The following is a 15,745-nucleotide window of genomic DNA, read 5'->3' as shown; positions in this document are numbered from 1 at the left end:
CTGAGAAGTAACAGGGTGAGAGAAGATGACCCAAATGAGGAGCAGGCTAGAGGTGTGGGGTCTCAAAGGGAGAGACAGACATGGGGTCAGGGAACCCTGAGTGAGGGGCCAGAGACCATTATCAGGCCCCTAGATACATGCTTTCCAAGTAGGAGTCAGTGTGTTCAGGCCTCCGCCCCCAGGACAACCCACAGCTACTAGAGGACATGCCGCAGCCTGGGGGGCTGAGGAAGTAGCTCCTACTCTCAGGACTGCTGTCTGAAGTCTCCTGACCCCAGGGACATCCTGACCCAGCCTTAGAACCTTCAGATGACCCCAGTCCACCCTCCTCACCCAGACAAGCCTTAGAAGTGGCCTTAGCCTTCCTCAGGTAGCAGTGACCCCCAAAACCTGTGTTGCAAACTCAGGAGGGAAGAGCTGGGTTGAGAGAGGCCACAGGAGGCTGAGAGCAGGATCAATATGCATTTCCTCTGGAAGTCACTGTGCTTCCGGCTGGCAGCAGCACCAGGCCAGGAGGCTGCAAACCCAGGGAGCAGAGCCCCCACCCTGAGGCACGGAAGCACACAGACCCTCCTTCCACCACAGCCAGCACTCTGGACTGCCCGCTCCCTCCCTCATTTCTCTGCAGCAAGCTCCCCATTGCTGGCAGCATTCAAGCAGGGGCTCAAAGGCCACCTGTCAAGTGAGGCAATTTCAACTGTGGACTGAAGGCTATGGTTAGACATAACCACAGGGCCCAGAAATCCTGGGAGCAAAGACACGCTAGTTTCAAGTTTTTAGACCCCAAGATTTCTGGACTCCTCAAGATTCTAGGCCCTCCCTAGAGTCTTATGTTCCAAGGTTTTATGGTTCTCAGGTTCTAGCCTCCAGGATTCTAGTCCTCCTAAGATTCCAGACACATGAGACTTCAGATCTCCCAAGAGTCTCTGACTACAAAGTTCTAGACTCCTAGGTTCTAGTCGCTATGATTGCAGGAACCCTCCCCTGCCCCCCAACGAGGGTTCTAGGCTCTGATGGTCTAGGTTAATTACACAGGCCTTTTTATTCCATCTGGAAAATACAAATATTCACAAGAGTCTGTACAACCTTAGGGACACCAGCCCTGGCCCTCTGCTCAGTCGAATGCCACCCTCACACCCACCCCCAGGCCCAGCACCCCAAGCTCCCTGCTTTGGTCCAAGTCTTTTCTCCAAGGCAGGCATGAGTGCTTGATCCAGTAACAGCTGGGAAGAGAAAAACAGGTTGTGAGGAAGACCCGCCACAAAGAAGTAGAAGCCACTTGGCCTGCGTCATTTGGACAGAGTGCCAGTCTTGCTGACCGCCCCCCCTTCCCCCAGCCCTCAGTGGGGAGGCTCTGACACACCCCTGAGAGGACTCACCGTCAATTACAAGTGGATGTCGAACACACCATCCTCCACCTCCTGTACTTCCTCCTCTCGGATCTCTGCAGGCAGGGGAGGTCACAGGACCAACTCCTGGGTCCCCATGCCTTCAGCAGCCCTTCCCCCACTTATAGGTGGCACCCCACTGCATCCCAGAAGCAGCCAGTCCACCAAAAATCAACTCACTGAATGACCAAACAGCCCAATTTTTGAGGCCCTTTTTCTAAGTTTTCTTTCTGCCACAGCCTTTTCACAGCCACAGATTTGTCAGTGCCGTTTGCTTAAATGTCAATTTTGTGTGCATTTCACATTTTAGACCCCAGCACTTCTGGAAGGTTCGATGCAAATGGTTTTATCTTTTCTATTTTTGAGGACTTTTGCCCTACTCATGCCTCTATTTTTGAGGACATATGCCAGTCTGAACGATTGTGGTCAACTTAGACCCCAGTTTAACATTGTTGTTCAGTCTGTTCTCAGCAAAATAATCATTTGAGGAATTGTCATTCATCAAACCAACCCAAAACCACCAGAGTCCCCAGGAGAGCTGCTGGGAGATTTTTGGAGCAAGGGACTTTTCTCAGAATAGTCTCCAACCAGCCATAAGGGGAAATACGGGCAAATCGCTCACCTAATCCCCCCTCTGACTCATTTCAACCCCCCAAACAAAAATAAGAGTGCAACTGGAATCTTGAAGCCTCTTCCACTTTTACTCTTCTTTATATATTATTCCTCCTCAGCTTCAGAAGGTTGAAGGTTCCCCGGCCACCCTCTGGCACCCTTACCTGTCCAAGCCTTCTTCATCACCCCATCAAAATAACGGAATCACAAACTCCGGAATGGTTTCCCTCCTGGATAAGTTAACACTTCGTCCCAATAGCCCTGCCTCCCTCTTTCCACAGGCCAATACAGAATGAGATCCCCTCTCACCTGGAGGCCGGGAGCCCCGCCTTCCCGGGCGCGGCAGGGAGAAGCTGAAGGCGCGATGGTGGGTGGGTGTGGGTGAGGGTGAAGGAGCAGACCCCTCCAGACTCACACTCTGGGCCCGGCGCCGGCACTCCACCGACAGCCGGTCCTTGCACTGCTTGTGGCAGTTCACACCGCAGGCTGAGGGAGGCAGCCAGGGCCCGCGGTCAGAGCACCCTCCATCCCTGCTCTCCAGGCCTGCCCTCTCCCTGGTTCCTTTGCTCCTGAGCAGCTGCCCCATCAAAATAAGTGTTTCCTTCCAAAGTGGTCTCTTCCGTCTATGCCCTCTCCAAAGTGCTCTGTTCCTGGGCAGCTACCTCACCTAAATAAAAGCCCTCTTGTAGGATTCCCTTCGCAAATAATCACCATGCCTCTGTGTCCACGGTACTTCACTCCTTCACTCACCATTGATCCACCCAAATAAGAATCCCCACCGGGATAGTACCTCTTCCCCAAAACTCAGCCCGTGGAGCCTTGCTCACCTCGGCATCTGAGGCCCTGCTTGTAGATGCCCAGGATCTGAAATAGAGGAGGAAGTTGTGCTGGCGGGTGGGGGGGGGGATGCAGAGGTGATGACTCTACTTCCTCCTTCTCAAGGGCGGGACCTGGGCCTGCCCTCCCTGGGGCTTGAGAGCCCCTCAGCTTTAGGCACAGAAGAGGCCAGGCAGCTGGAACCGATAAGATTTGCCCCTGGAGAGGAGGCTCCGGCCGGAGCGGGGCCAGAGGACGGGCGGGACGTGGGTGGGAGGGGCCAGGGCCGGAGGGGTGTCAGGCTCACCAGGGTCTTGCAGTGGCGGCAGGAGACGGGGCGCAAGGAGTTGCTCTCGTGGAAGTTGTGTACGAAGCCCATGCGGCCGCCCAGCACTGAGCTGGACCGCAGGAAGTAGGAGACCATCTCCTCCCTGCTGATGCAGCCATCCCTGCCGGGGAGGGGAGCACTTCAGGAGGGCGGCGCCTCCCCAGGACCACCCGCCACGCGCCTAAACCGTCCCACTGGGGAGCACGTCAAGTAAAAGGCCCTCACCAAACTCCTATTTTGGACCCCTAGTGCAGGGAAGAGAAAGAACACTAGACCTGAGTCAGGCAGACAGACGTAGTAGCTTCTACTGTTGTTGCCATGGGCAAGTCACTTCCCCTGGGTTCCTCCCCAGAAAGATCATTAATTCCTGCCCTGCCCACTTCACAGAGTTGGTGTGCAACCTAAAAGGGCTGTGCACTTTCCCGTGGGATTATCAGCCTGCATTTCCCAAAGTGAGCTCTGCGGAACACCAGTCAGGAGTCCTGAGAATTAAGAGATCTCTGATGAGTTCCAGGACCAGTAAAGATTGGGAAAAGCTGTGTTCGCCTCACTCTTGCATAATCCTGCCAGAGAGACACCTGTAATCAAGGTTTCGCATGTCATCCAGGGCTTCCCACAGAACTCTTCTTTCACCTATTAACATATTTTAGAAGAGAGCCTGTACTCTGGAAATGGACCTCAGTTCAAATTCCAGCTCTCCTGCTTCCTGGCTGTGTGACCTGCCTCAGCTTCCTCTTATGTAAATGGGGATAATGATGGTGCCCACACCTGAGAGGGTTTTTGTGAGGATTAAATGAGAGAGTGCACGTGAAGCTTTTAACAACAGTGTCTGTGTAGCCAATCGGTCCTGGCCCACCAGGAGCTCTTTCTGTCAGGGCTGGTCCTTCCTGGAAACTCCCACCCACTGTATTTGGGGCTCCATGATGTGATCCAGGCAGTTCTTCAACTCACTGGGGCATTGGGACAGTGGCTATTGAACAAAATATATAAACCTAAATTCCTACTGGATACTGTGCATGGAAACTAAATTCCCACTGAATTGAGCACCCGAATGTAAAAAATCTAATTATCAAAGTATCTGAGAAGGTATAAGATAATAATTTTGTAATCTTGAGGGGATGAAGGCCTTTATACATGTAACACAGATCTGAGAAGCCATAAAGGAAAAGACTGACATATTGAGCACACACATTTTTTAAAAATTTTATATGGAAAAAGACAACATAAATGACAGACTAGGAGAAAATATTTGCAAACACATTCAGTGGCAAAGGGTTAATATCCATTAACAGAGATTCTAAAAATCAATGAGAAAAAGACCAACAAACGCAGTGGAATAATGGACAAAGAATATGAACAGGCAATTAACAGAAGAAATATAAGTGGCCAGTCAAAACATGAAAAGATATCCTATCCCCACTGGTATTAAAGAAAGCAGAATTTAACCAAGATACCGTTTGCCAATTAGATGGGCAAAATTGTGAATCTTATTATAGCATCCACCGTTGGCAAGAAGTGGGGAAACGGGCACTTGTTCACCACTGATGCGGGTGCAAGCTGGCACGACCTTGCCTGCGGTCACTTTGGCAGTCTCCCTCCTAATTTAGAATGTGCAGATCTTTTGATCCAATTATCCCACTTCTAGGAATTACTCCTACAGAAATAGTGACCTGAGTGCCTCAGTACAAAGATGTTCACAGCATCATGGTGTATGTTAATAGCAAAAACCTGGGAACAGTCTCCACGTCCATCAGCAGGAGAATGGTGAGGTGAGTGATGGCCCAGCCACACAGTGGAATACTCGGCAGCTGTTCTAAAGAATGCGGGAGTTCTGCATGAATCGTCATGGAAAAATGTCCATGACAAAGGGGTGAGTGGAAAATGAAACAAGTATAAAAAGCAAGACATGCAGTTCTGTCAGGACAGTCATTTGAAACACACACATATACACACACCTGAAAACCCTACTGCTATGAACCTAGATGCTGGTTCAAATATATCAAACATAGCTTAAAATGCATAAGTAAGTTTGCAAGAAAAGAAATGGAATCCCCCAAGTTCCAGAAACAAAGAGGGAGCTTCCAGCTGAGGCAGTGAGTTAGAGCCTGTCACTGCAGTGCCCAGGGACAGGGTTGCTGGTCTCTCTCCTGGTAAGTGAGGTGCTGGGCTTTGATGCCCAGCTAGGGGCCGGGCACCAGGCCTGGGGCCTGCGGGAGATGGGGAGTTAAGCCTGAGATCCCTGCATGAAGCTGGGGCCTCAAAGGTCTCCACGGGCTGCACCTTCACTGAAAGTGTTGCCTGAAAAAAAATCCACCCACCAATTCAGGCAGATAACATGGAACTCTTGTCTTATGGAGAAACAAAGCTACTATACAGTGAATTCCACTGGCAGAGCCACGTTTATACCATCATCTTGTTTGTTTCCATAAAACAGACACAGACAAGCAAAATCAGTATTAACTTGCACATGCATGAAAAAAAAAAAAAGACTGGAAGGATACAGGCGTTGCCCAACCAGTAACACTGCTAATGATATTTCTAATGATAATAACCTCTACACAGGGGAAAGGAGGAAGGGAACTTTCACTTCTTATTTTATTCACTGTTTTCACCATAAATCTATTTTACCACCTGAATTCTTTTCACCACAGATTTTTGCTATATGGAAAAAATCCAGATTTTTGAAATATGGATAATGTTAAGAAATAACTCCCCCTGAAATGACTATCAATTTTAATTGGAGTTTTGTCTACTCAGCAAAACAGGTATGAACATGGATGCAGAGGGCATGTTTAACCTACTCCAGAGAACCAGCTGTTTGTCCAAATTGTCAGCATGTGAATTGTTGATAAGCGAGTGGGTGCTGCTAATTACAGGCCTTTCTTTTCTATTCATTAAAACAGGCTACCCAGGAGTTCAAATTGCCCACACTTTTTGCCAGCTGTGAGCTCCACAAATAAAACGCCATTTATGTAGCAACAGTCCCCAGGCCACAGTCTTTGCAGGATTCAGGTGGAGCCCCCCATCTGCCTGAATGAGTGGGTTAACCCCATGCCTCCGCAGCTGGCAGCCTCCCCGCCAAATAAGAGCCCTCCCTGCACTGGTAGCTTCCTCTGCTGAGATCATCTGGTTCAATGGCCTCATCTTGCACAGGAGGAAATTGAAACCCTGGGGGGGAAGTGAGCCTGCCTTCCCTCTCCCCCAGCCCCCAGCCCTCCTCACTGGTTCTGGTCGAGGTCCCCAAAGGCGCTGAGGTAAGGGAAGTTCCCACGGATGATCTGGAACTCTTCCTGTGAGATGTGACCATCCCCATCGACATCAAAGTTCCGGAACACAGACTGGGGTACACAGAGGGACACAGAGGCAGGAGAATAAAAGGAGCAGCAGCCCCATGTTGCCCACATTCCCAGTCCATGTTGTGAAGGGGTCTCAAATGTGGGTGGCTGTCCCCCAACCACCTCTGTTTTACATACCCCCCACTCCACCCCCACCCCATGCCTTCTGGAGACTGAGCGCTGGCACCGGTGGTGGCTCACAGGATGGTGCCTTGACAAAAACAGCCTTGACTGACCACTGTGGGCCTGTGTCCCTGACCCATAAGGTCCAGAGCCCACAGCCAGGGTCTCACCTCTACCATCTTCTCGATGTGTTCCACCATGAGCGCCTGATCCAGCTTGGGTTTGGCAGCGGAGGTCCACTCATCCAGCACTAGGGGCCGCAGAGGTGGGGTGCAGCTGGTGGGGCTGGTTGGCTGTGGGGATGGTCAGGCCCGAGCAAGGCCCAGAGGTGAGGGAGCCCAGCACCAGGAGAGCAGAGGGGGGACACCCTGGGGAGAAGGGTGCCCGCCCGACATGCAGGAAGGCTGAGGTAGCCTCTAGGAGCCTCTCCTGCCCTCATACGCTGGGGTTCGCAGGCAGAGCAGAGGCAGGGGAGGAAGAGGATGGGCAGACTGGGCACGCGGGCACTCCCGCCCTCCCTCACCGAGGACTTGGAGCGAGGCTCTCGCTGCAGGGACAGCTGGTAGAGCTCATCCTCCGTCTGATACTGATCCAGAGACACCTGGGACACATGGATCTGATCACACCACTGGCCCCTGCTGCTCTCAGGCCCCCACTGCTCAGAACCCAAGGTCACAGGTCCACATAGAGACCACAGCTCAGCCTCAAGCCCAGTACAGAAGCTAGACTCAGAACAAAGGCCATCTTAGAACACACCCCAGCAATGACATGCCAGCCTAGCATACAGACCAGAACCTACAGCTTGACCCCAAGCCTAAAGCACAACACACTGCCAAGATCTCAGCCAGGAATCTGGTCAGAAGCCAGCCCAGAGCTCTGAAATTTACCCACAACCTAGAACCCAACCCAGCATCCAGAATCCAGCTCTCAGATTTCAACCCTGATTCCAATGCAGAGCCTAGAAACAGCTAAGAATACACTGTGAACCCAAAAACCCAAGTTCCAGCCCAATGTCTAGAACCTAGACTAGAACCCAGCTCCTACGCTAAACCTCAAAACCGAGTGCAGGCCAAGCCCAGAAACCCAGAGTTCAGGGCCATATTTGGAAACCACCCTTGCACCCAGAATCCAGATATTGGCTCCAAACATTGAACACAACCTACTGCCAGGAACTTGACCCAAGACCAAGGCCCAGCTGCAAGCCCAGCACAAAGGCACGTGCCAGTCTCAAGATCAGACCTTGGTCCACAGCCCCATCCAGTGCCTGGAACACACCTCAGAGCTCACTCCAAACCCTGGAGCCCGGGTTGGAGCTCAGTTCCTTGGCCAGAACGTTGAGCCCAAGGCCAAGTCCACAGCTTTGTGTAAATTCAAAGCCAGGGGTGGTTGCCAACCCTGGTGCCCAAACCCCCAGCATTCCTACTCCCGGTCCCTCACCGTGAGCAGGCTCAGCAGGTCAGGGTTGGCCTGCACTGGTGGCCGAAGGCTGGTCACCATGGCCAGCTCCTCCAGGATGCTGAAGAGCTGCTTCATCTTGGCCCCATTAAGCCGGGTCCGGGCAGGGTCCAGCCAGTCAGGCAATGTCAGCTGCAGGGCCACTAGGTCCTTAAGGTGCACACCCAGGATGGGGAAGTGGAAGCCCACACAGGCTGCCAGCCGGCGCCTGTAGTTGCCATAGTTGCCCGTTGCTGTCACTAGTTCTGTCAGACCTTCCCAGAGCTGGGGGGGCAGGGAGGACAAAGGGCACCGGTCACACAGACACACACATCATTAGCTCAACTAGCCTCCCCCATCAGCCCTGGAAATGTGGGAAAGGATGAGGGGTCAGAGTCAGGGATGGGTGGAAGGTTAAAATCCTCTCTCACTGTCCCCCAACACTGGCTCCCTTAGCCCCTAGGAGTCAGAGTTCACAGGTCATGAGTTCAAGGCAACACCCACTGCCAAATACCACACCTCTACACCTGGCCTGAGCACAGATTATCACAAGCATGTAACGGAAGAAGCAGCTGAGGCTCAGGGAGGCAAAGCAGCACAAGACAGTGCTCAGTGCTCCAGGAGAAAGCGTTCAGCTGTGTCGTTTGTAACAGCCCAAACTGGAAAAATCCCAGATGGTCAACAGTAGAGTCGATACATAAATTGGGTGGACTAACAAATAAATACTATATAGCAATGGAAATAAATGAACAGTTGCTCTACATGATACACTGTAAGAATGAAAATAGACATAAAATAATATACGACACAATTCCATTCATAGAAAGTTCAAAAACAAGCAACAAAAACCCCACATTGTTTTGGGATGCATACATAGGTGGGACAACTATAAAGAAAAGCAAGGTCAGAATCCTATGCAAGTCATGTCTTTGGTTATCTCTGGGGGGGTGGGGTAGTTATGCTCTAAAGTGCTGGGAGCTTCAGGGCTGGTAATATTCTTTCTTGATGGGGGTGGTAGTTATGCAGGCATTTCCTTTATAATTTTTCTTTAAACATACATTTGTCTTATAAATACTTCCCTATATGTATTTCACCCAATATGGTAAAAAATAAAAAGAGAAAGAAGCACACACTTTGGAGGCAGCAGACCTGTGATCCCCGACTCTGCCACTTCCACGGGCAAGCTCGGAGAAGCATCAAACCCTTCAGAGCCTCGGTTTTTTCACCTATCAAATGGGGACAGAAGTAACCCAACCCCCAGCACTGCTGGGAGTTCTCAGTGAGGCCAGACCTGGAAAGGCTGGCCCCAGGATTTGACAAGGCTACTTCCCTGGCCCCCCGGCCCCAGGCACCTTGATGGTCTCAGGACTGACGTGGCTGTGGGTCTCCTTGAGGCGGGAGATGGAGCTGTGGCTCAGGCCCCCAACCACCGCCATCAGTGTGTTGAAGTTCTGCAGCTGCAGCAGCTTCTGGGGGGCAAATGGAGAGGAGGGAGACAATGAGCTACTTTTTCAGGAGAAGAGGCAGTAGAGACTCACTCTGCTGGCCATGGGGGGAGGTGGGGGGGGAGGTGGGGGGGCAGGCACCTCTGCCACATGGACGAAGTGTGTGATGACCAGGGCCCGCTGTGAGGCTGTGGGCTTGCTGAGAATCATGAGCTGCACCCACTGCGAGACACTGTTGAAGAGGGAGATGAATCGCTCCAGGACGGGGTTGTCCACTGTGCAGCCATGAGTCACGAAACTATGATAGTCCTGGAACTGGGGTCAGAAGCGGCCTCAGTGCCCTTCGGGCCCCTCCCCTCACCGATGGCCATGCCTCACTCTCCAGCTGCCCTTTGGTAATTGCACTGAAACCCCTCACCTACCCCAGGGACTCTGCCTCTCCTGGGACTCCCTCCCCAGCCCACACTCCACCCCGGACCAAAACAAAGGCCCTCAGGCCGCACCAGTATCTTGCAGAAGGAGCGATACTCCAAGTAGGTGAGATGCTCTGCCAGCTCCAAGGGCTCCAGGTGGTCGAACAACAAGGACATCTTGCGCTTTTTCTGTCCTACGGGGTTCCTCTGGGTCACCTGCCTCTTCCACTTGTAGGTGGGGCTGGGGGGGCAGGGGCAGTGAGCCCTTGCTGGAGACACCCCATCCCTTGTGGCCTCCCACTCACACAGACACACCACTCAAGCTGAGGCCCTACACAATGCGAGGCATTGTCCTGGGCACTGATCTCCAGGCCCAGCAAATCCTGCAATCTCCCACTCGTCATGCACTCAGCACGTTTATGGAAGACATACTCTGGCCAGACACGGTGCTAGGCGTTGGGGGTACAGAGAGGAGCAAGACATGGTTCCTGCCCTCGAGGAGCTCACACTCTACTGAGGGAGACAGACACAGACAATCACAGAACTGAGTGGCATGCATACAGGTCTTTGTACAAAGTGCCATGGGGGAACACGGGGAGCAACAAATTCTGCCCTAGGAAAGCCCTGAGCCTTAAGAGCCCACAGACACTCCACACCGGAGCTGAGTCTTGACAACATGGAGAGGGAGGCGAGGGGAACAATATGAGCAGAGCACCATGATGGGAAAGGAGGCAGGGACTGAGAATGGCATGTGGACCCACAGCCTCAGCATAAGGTGCCTGGATGGGCAGTGGGCTGTGGAAGATGAGGCACAATTGCCAAGCTGGCCCGAGACTATGAAAGGCCTTATCCCCAGTGGAGACATTTTGAAGGCAAAAGGGAGCCACAGAAGGTTTTTAAGCAAGAGTGACATGACCCTCGCTCATTCAATTCAACAAACATTTATTAGGCACAGACGGTGTAGGATGCCAAGTGCCCTCCCCAGCCCTCAAGCTCCCCCCACGCACACGCTCTCGATGTCGATGAGGCTGCTGTGCCGGCGGTTGCCTTCTTGGTCTAGCAGAGCCTTCAGCTCCTTGATCTGCTCAGCAAGCTCTGGGTTCAAGTCAAACTCTGCTGGGAATGCTGAGATCCAGTACCTGGCAAAAGTTTGGGGGTCACTCAAGGCAGCCCCCCACCATCCCCTGGGATTGTTGTTCCCCAAAGAGGGAGAAAGAGCCTCAAACTGTTCCCCTTCTCCCAGCTTTTTCTTTCCCCACCCCCACTGGCCGATCAGAACACCCAGGCCCCAGCCAGGAAGAGGCAAGCCTGTGGTAGCACATGCACCAGGGACAGAGCCAGAGTTCAAACCCGCAAGACCAACTCCTGGGCCAGCCCAAAGCCTGGGAGAAGGGAGTAAAGGGGACAGAGCCCCAGGGAAGACTCACCTAACCAGGTGGCATGTTTTCACCTGGAGCGAACTGGAGTTGTCCTTCCGGGATTGTTGATAGGTGAAGGAGAGTTAAGGAAAACAAGGACGGAGGCTAATTCGAGAAAGGGCGTCAGAGGAGAGCCACGCTCTGAAAGGAGGCTGAGGGCGGGGCCTGGTTCTAAGACAAATGCTGGGAGCAGGGCGGCCTGGGCCAAAGCTCTGGACAGGAGGTGCAGGGAGGGGCGAGGCCTGGGCTTCGGGAAGGTGCATGGGTGGGAAGGGGGCTCCGTTCTGGGGGAGGACGAGGGCAGGGCCTGGTTCTGGGAGAGACCAAGAGGCGGGACAAGGGCTGGGAGTGGGGGCCAGGTCCTAGACTGTAAGGAAGAGGAGAGCAAGACTAGGGCTGGGAGGTGGGTGGGGGTCCAGCGACCTGAGGAAAGACGGGGTGCAGCCTAGGCCCCAGAGAGCCTCCTGGCAAAGCTTGAATTCTGGGACGTAGGAGGGGCCCCCGCTCTGAAGTGAAGCCCTTACTCTGCCTGGATTGGGCATCTGGGAGCTCATGGCCTCGGACTGCAGGGCCCTTGGCGAGGCCCGCGAAGGATATATGTGCAGCAGTTTTGCCGCCAGCTGGGAGGAAGGGATGTACCAGGGGTGCATCATGAGGAACATGCGCACCAGCTGTGGGTCCCGCACCTTCCCGGAGTCATCTAACTCCGAGGGATCAAAAAGAAATGGGTTGAACCTTCGTCCCCACCTGAGGTCCCTAAACCCTACCCCACAGCCCTCCAGGTATCTGTCTCCCCGCCCACCTCCTGCTTCCCCAGGACTCAAAAACCAGGAGGCAGATTGGAACGAAAAGCTAGGGTGGCAGGAAAAGACAGGATCCAAGGAACTGGAGGAAGGGAGCATGAGCCGGGGGCATGACCAGAGGGGAACCAGCTGGGGCGGAAGGAGTCTGGGTTCCCTGGGGTCAAGAATCCAGAGGTCATTTCCTGAGTGCTGGGGGGAAGGGATACCCCTGCACCAGATACGACGCCCCCCATCAGCCGGAAACAGCTCCCAGGCCGGAGATGGAGAGTTCCTGCGGATCCCCCAGGAGACAGATAATGGTCCTCCAGTTAGAGTCTGGGGACCCGTCCCTCCCTCCAAAGCCGACAGACTAGGGAAGGGAAACATTTTATCTTTCTGAAGCTTGTGGATCTCTCTACCCTGTTATGAAGTGGAGGCCTTCGTTAAAGAGGATTCAGGATGGAGAGCTGGGTGGGTCTGGGCCAGGGGTCTGACCTCGAAGGCAGGGGCAGGATTCAGGCTCCAGGCTGGGCTCGGGCTGGGTGTGCCCTCCCGTACCACTCACCGAAGGCTTCGATGCAGCCGCGGAGCAGCTCCTCCACAGTGCAGCCCTTGTCCAGGTCGAGGATGCCCGCCATGGCCGCTGGTGCGGGTAGGCTGGGGCCAAGCTGCGCTCCGACAGCCTCCCACGGGGCTCGGACCGGACCCCTGTACCGCGAGAGGCAGAAAGGGAGTCTGCGGAGGCGCGGGCCGGGGGAGAGGCCCTGCGGGCAGGAACGGGGCGGGGTGGGCACGCCCCCTGCTGGGCAGGGGCGGAGTCGTCCACCGCGGCCACTCCCGGGGTTAAACGGTCTGGCCCAGGATGGTGCAACCCACTAGTTGGGAAACGGACCCGCCGAGAGCTTCCGGCCCACCCTCGGAGTCGCGGGAGGGCCGAGGGGCTCCCCGGGGATGCAGATGAGCCAGGACTCCGGAAGGTGCTTGGTGCCCCAGCCTCCCGTAGGCCCTCTTCTCCAGGCGTCCTCTCCCTTAGAGGCACCTGCAGCACCCCGCAGCTCGGCTCTGCGCCCCTCCCGCTTCTCTCCCTCCACAGCCTCCCTTCCCCCGCAGGTTATTTTGGGAACCCAGAGCCTGAGGGGACCTCGGAGGAATTTCTCCCTGGGATGAGGAGAGGGAGGAACCCAGGCGTCCTGCCCGTATCGCCCTCTCCCGGGCTCCCAGGGAGGGAGGCGGGGCCGTGGCATCCCCCAGGGGCCTGCCCTTGGGGAGGCGGGCTGGAGTGAAGAACATTCCTGGGGCTGGGGTTGGGGGAGAGCCGGGAACCCGAAGAGGCCCAGAGGCGTCAGCGGAAAGCCTGAGCCTGGGAACTGCGCTCTCCCCAGCCACCTCCTCCATGAAGGCCCCAGGGGGTCACGCCTCAGCCCTTCCGCAGGCCATTTTCCTCCCCAGCACCAGCTCCAGACCCAGGCCCCGCATACAGCACAGTGGAACAGAGCTCACCACTCCCGCCGGCCACACTCGGGACACACAGAGTAGGGTGCCCAGAAGGGGGCGCTAGCGCCGTGGGGAGGGGGAGAGTGCCTGTAAGACTCCACCAGCAACTCCAGTCCCTGGCGGAATCATAGTCACTCATCCAGGGACCATGATTCCATACACGAGGCCAGGAACCCACAGTGGGGTGCAAGACGCCCCCGCTCACGTACACCCGGGCCTCAGGCACTTGCCTCCCATCCTCTGTCTCTCACAACGGCACACAAACCCGGCACACACCTGCACAAATGAACCCTAGGAGCACATACAGCCATCTCTCTAACCCAGAATTGCAAACCAGTTGATGGGGCCGCCTCCCAGACCTGCGACTCAGTAGAGCCAGATAAGCCTTAAGTTCCGCGGCCACAGCGGCGCTGACATCCGCACACGTGTGCACACACGCAAGACAGTGCACCTACACACATGTACATTCTCCCACACAGGCACACACCCCCGCGGGTGTGCCCACACGCCCATTCCACCGCCCCCTGCCTTCATCCTCAGTCCAGGGCCAGCCCTGTGGCCCCAGAGGCCCTGACATCCCTCACCCCCGGACGCTGGCAGAGCACTGCCCCACGGAAAGGTACCCCGCCCCTACACCTACTCCCCCGGGCGGGGCGGGTGTAGAGGGTGCTCCTCTACGGAGTTCTCTAGTGGACTTTTCCTAGGAGCTACCCAGAGCCACCCCCGCCTGGCTCTGCCACTTCCTCGCTTGTGTGACCTTGAGAGTCACTTGGCCGCTCCAAGCCTCAATTTTCTCATCTGTCAAATGGGAAGTCCGCGGGGGAAGGTCTCGCTGAGACGTGGCTGGGACGAGCCAGGTGCGCCGCGGATGCCGCCCCCTCCCGCGGGTTGTCCAGGGCGCTTCAGCAATCCGGCAGCGCCCACCTATCCCGGACGGGGGCCGCAGACTCCCCACCCATCAATACACCCACCTCCCCCAGCTCGCCTGCGCTGCCCTGGGAGGCCCTTAGGGGCCGGGTCCTCTGCTCGGCGACCCACTATCGCTTGCTCACTCACTCTTGGGACCTGCCGCCACACGGCCCGGCTGCGCCACCTCCGTGCGCTCCCGCCCGCCGGCCTCGCAGTGCGGCTGCGGCTCCCGCCAGCAATCCGCGCCGCGGCCCAGCTCCCCGCTGCCCCGCCCCCCCGCGCCGCGGCCGCCCCCTCCCCTCCCCTCCCCGCCCCTCCCGTCCGTCCCTGCGCTGGGCTTCGCACCGCAGGCTGCGCCTCCCCCCACCAGGGGCTCCCTGTCGTCCCGCAAGCCGCGGTCCCTGCGGCAGCTTAACCCCTCCCCTGCCGCGCCACCCCGGAGACCAGGGCCTCGCGCAGGGGCTGGGCCACTGGCCGCGCGTAGAGTGGGTGAGCGGAGGTCAGGCCGAGTCGGACGTGGAGGGGAAATTAAAGCAAGAGCCCACTCCCCCCACCTCAGACGCCCCTCTGCCCCCCGCCTTGCCTGGTGTTGGGCAGAGGAAGCTGGGAGGGGCAGGAAGCAGACTGCGGTGGGGAAGGGGCGCCCCGCCCAGCCCCCGGCCCGGGTTCCTGTTTTCGAGACAAACCGTTCCCACGGGGCTAACCCGGCCCGTAGCCGGGCGTCTTCCTGCGGGCAGCAGGGGGCACAGGCTGATGGAGATCAGAGGCGTGGGGGCCGCGGGTCCTTGTGATAGTCTGGGGGAGGGGGCTAGGACAAGGGAGCATTTTTGGAAGAGGGGCCTGTGGGAAGGGCGAATGAAAACGCGACTACCTGGATGTCTGGGGATGTTGGAGTCGGGGGCGCTCTAGTTCACACAGCAGGGATTGGGGCCCCCGGAAGCCTGGCTCCCCATGGGGCCAGATGAAACGGGGCAGCTGCAAGTGGCGAGTATGTGCCCGCAGCTTGGAGACTGAGGGCTGGAGGCCTGGGCCCCGAGCAGGCAGGAACTTGGGAGGGGCAGCCGCAGGCCGTTGGGGTCCCCACAAGCGGAGCCTCGGGGAGCTGGTAACCGTTTCCGGCCGTTTGGATCCAAACACACTCACTGTGAAACCACCGGCCCCAAACCTGCCTTCCCGGGCTTGCCCCTCCCTGCCTCAGGGCCAGGGAGGCAAACCTCCCCCACACCTCAATCTTGGTAATGCAAGGAC

The 15,745-nt window shown here is 56.1% G+C and overlaps 1 protein-coding gene across 8 annotated transcripts; it reads right to left on the bottom strand.

Annotated features, from left to right (window-relative positions):
- Nucleotides 1-1,017: 1,017 nt before the first annotated feature.
- RASGRP2 (RAS guanyl releasing protein 2) lies at nucleotides 1,018-15,577 on the bottom strand. Of its 8 annotated transcripts, none has more exons than XM_073217590.1 (17): nucleotides 15,369-15,577; nucleotides 12,660-12,802; nucleotides 11,910-12,012; nucleotides 11,322-11,384; nucleotides 10,902-11,033; nucleotides 9,985-10,135; nucleotides 9,623-9,796; nucleotides 9,389-9,505; nucleotides 8,040-8,321; nucleotides 7,126-7,203; nucleotides 6,773-6,895; nucleotides 6,367-6,482; nucleotides 3,124-3,265; nucleotides 2,828-2,864; nucleotides 2,310-2,486; nucleotides 1,380-1,444; nucleotides 1,018-1,223 (listed from the first exon to the last, which is right to left on the bottom strand). In XM_073217590.1, exons 2-16 carry the CDS (start codon nucleotides 12,730-12,732, stop codon nucleotides 1,386-1,388), a joined length of 1,827 nt encoding a protein of 608 aa, XP_073073691.1. In that variant the 5' UTR covers nucleotides 12,733-12,802; nucleotides 15,369-15,577; the 3' UTR covers nucleotides 1,018-1,223; nucleotides 1,380-1,385. The 8 variants fall into 8 exon arrangements, with proteins under 8 accessions (XP_073073691.1, XP_073073690.1, XP_073073687.1 ...); XM_073217589.1 differs by lacking the exon at nucleotides 15,369-15,577 and adding an exon at nucleotides 15,081-15,103; XM_073217586.1 differs by lacking the exon at nucleotides 15,369-15,577 and adding an exon at nucleotides 14,843-14,969.
- Nucleotides 15,578-15,745: the final 168 nt, after the last annotated feature.

Source organism: Manis javanica, chromosome 11 (genome assembly GCF_040802235.1).
Source record: "Manis javanica isolate MJ-LG chromosome 11, MJ_LKY, whole genome shotgun sequence".
NCBI lineage: Eukaryota > Metazoa > Chordata > Mammalia > Pholidota > Manidae > Manis > Manis javanica.
This window is presented reverse-complemented; position numbering and strand designations above follow the sequence as displayed.

What these genes read in the sequence shown, in the direction of transcription:
- RASGRP2 (XM_073217590.1), bottom strand. Translation starts at nt 12,732, where the DNA reads ATGGCGGGCATCCTCGACCTGGACAAGGGCTGCACTGTGGAGGAGCTG. An exon ending in GCTCCTTCTGCAAGATACTG is followed by an intron (nt 9,797 to 9,984) that starts GTGCGGCCTGAG and finishes TTCTGACCCCAG; the next exon opens with TTCCAGGACTATCATAGTTT. An exon ending in AGCCTCGCTCCAAGTCCTCG is followed by an intron (nt 6,896 to 7,125) that starts GTGAGGGAGGGC and finishes CCATCCCCACAG; the next exon opens with CCAACCAGCCCCACCAGCTG.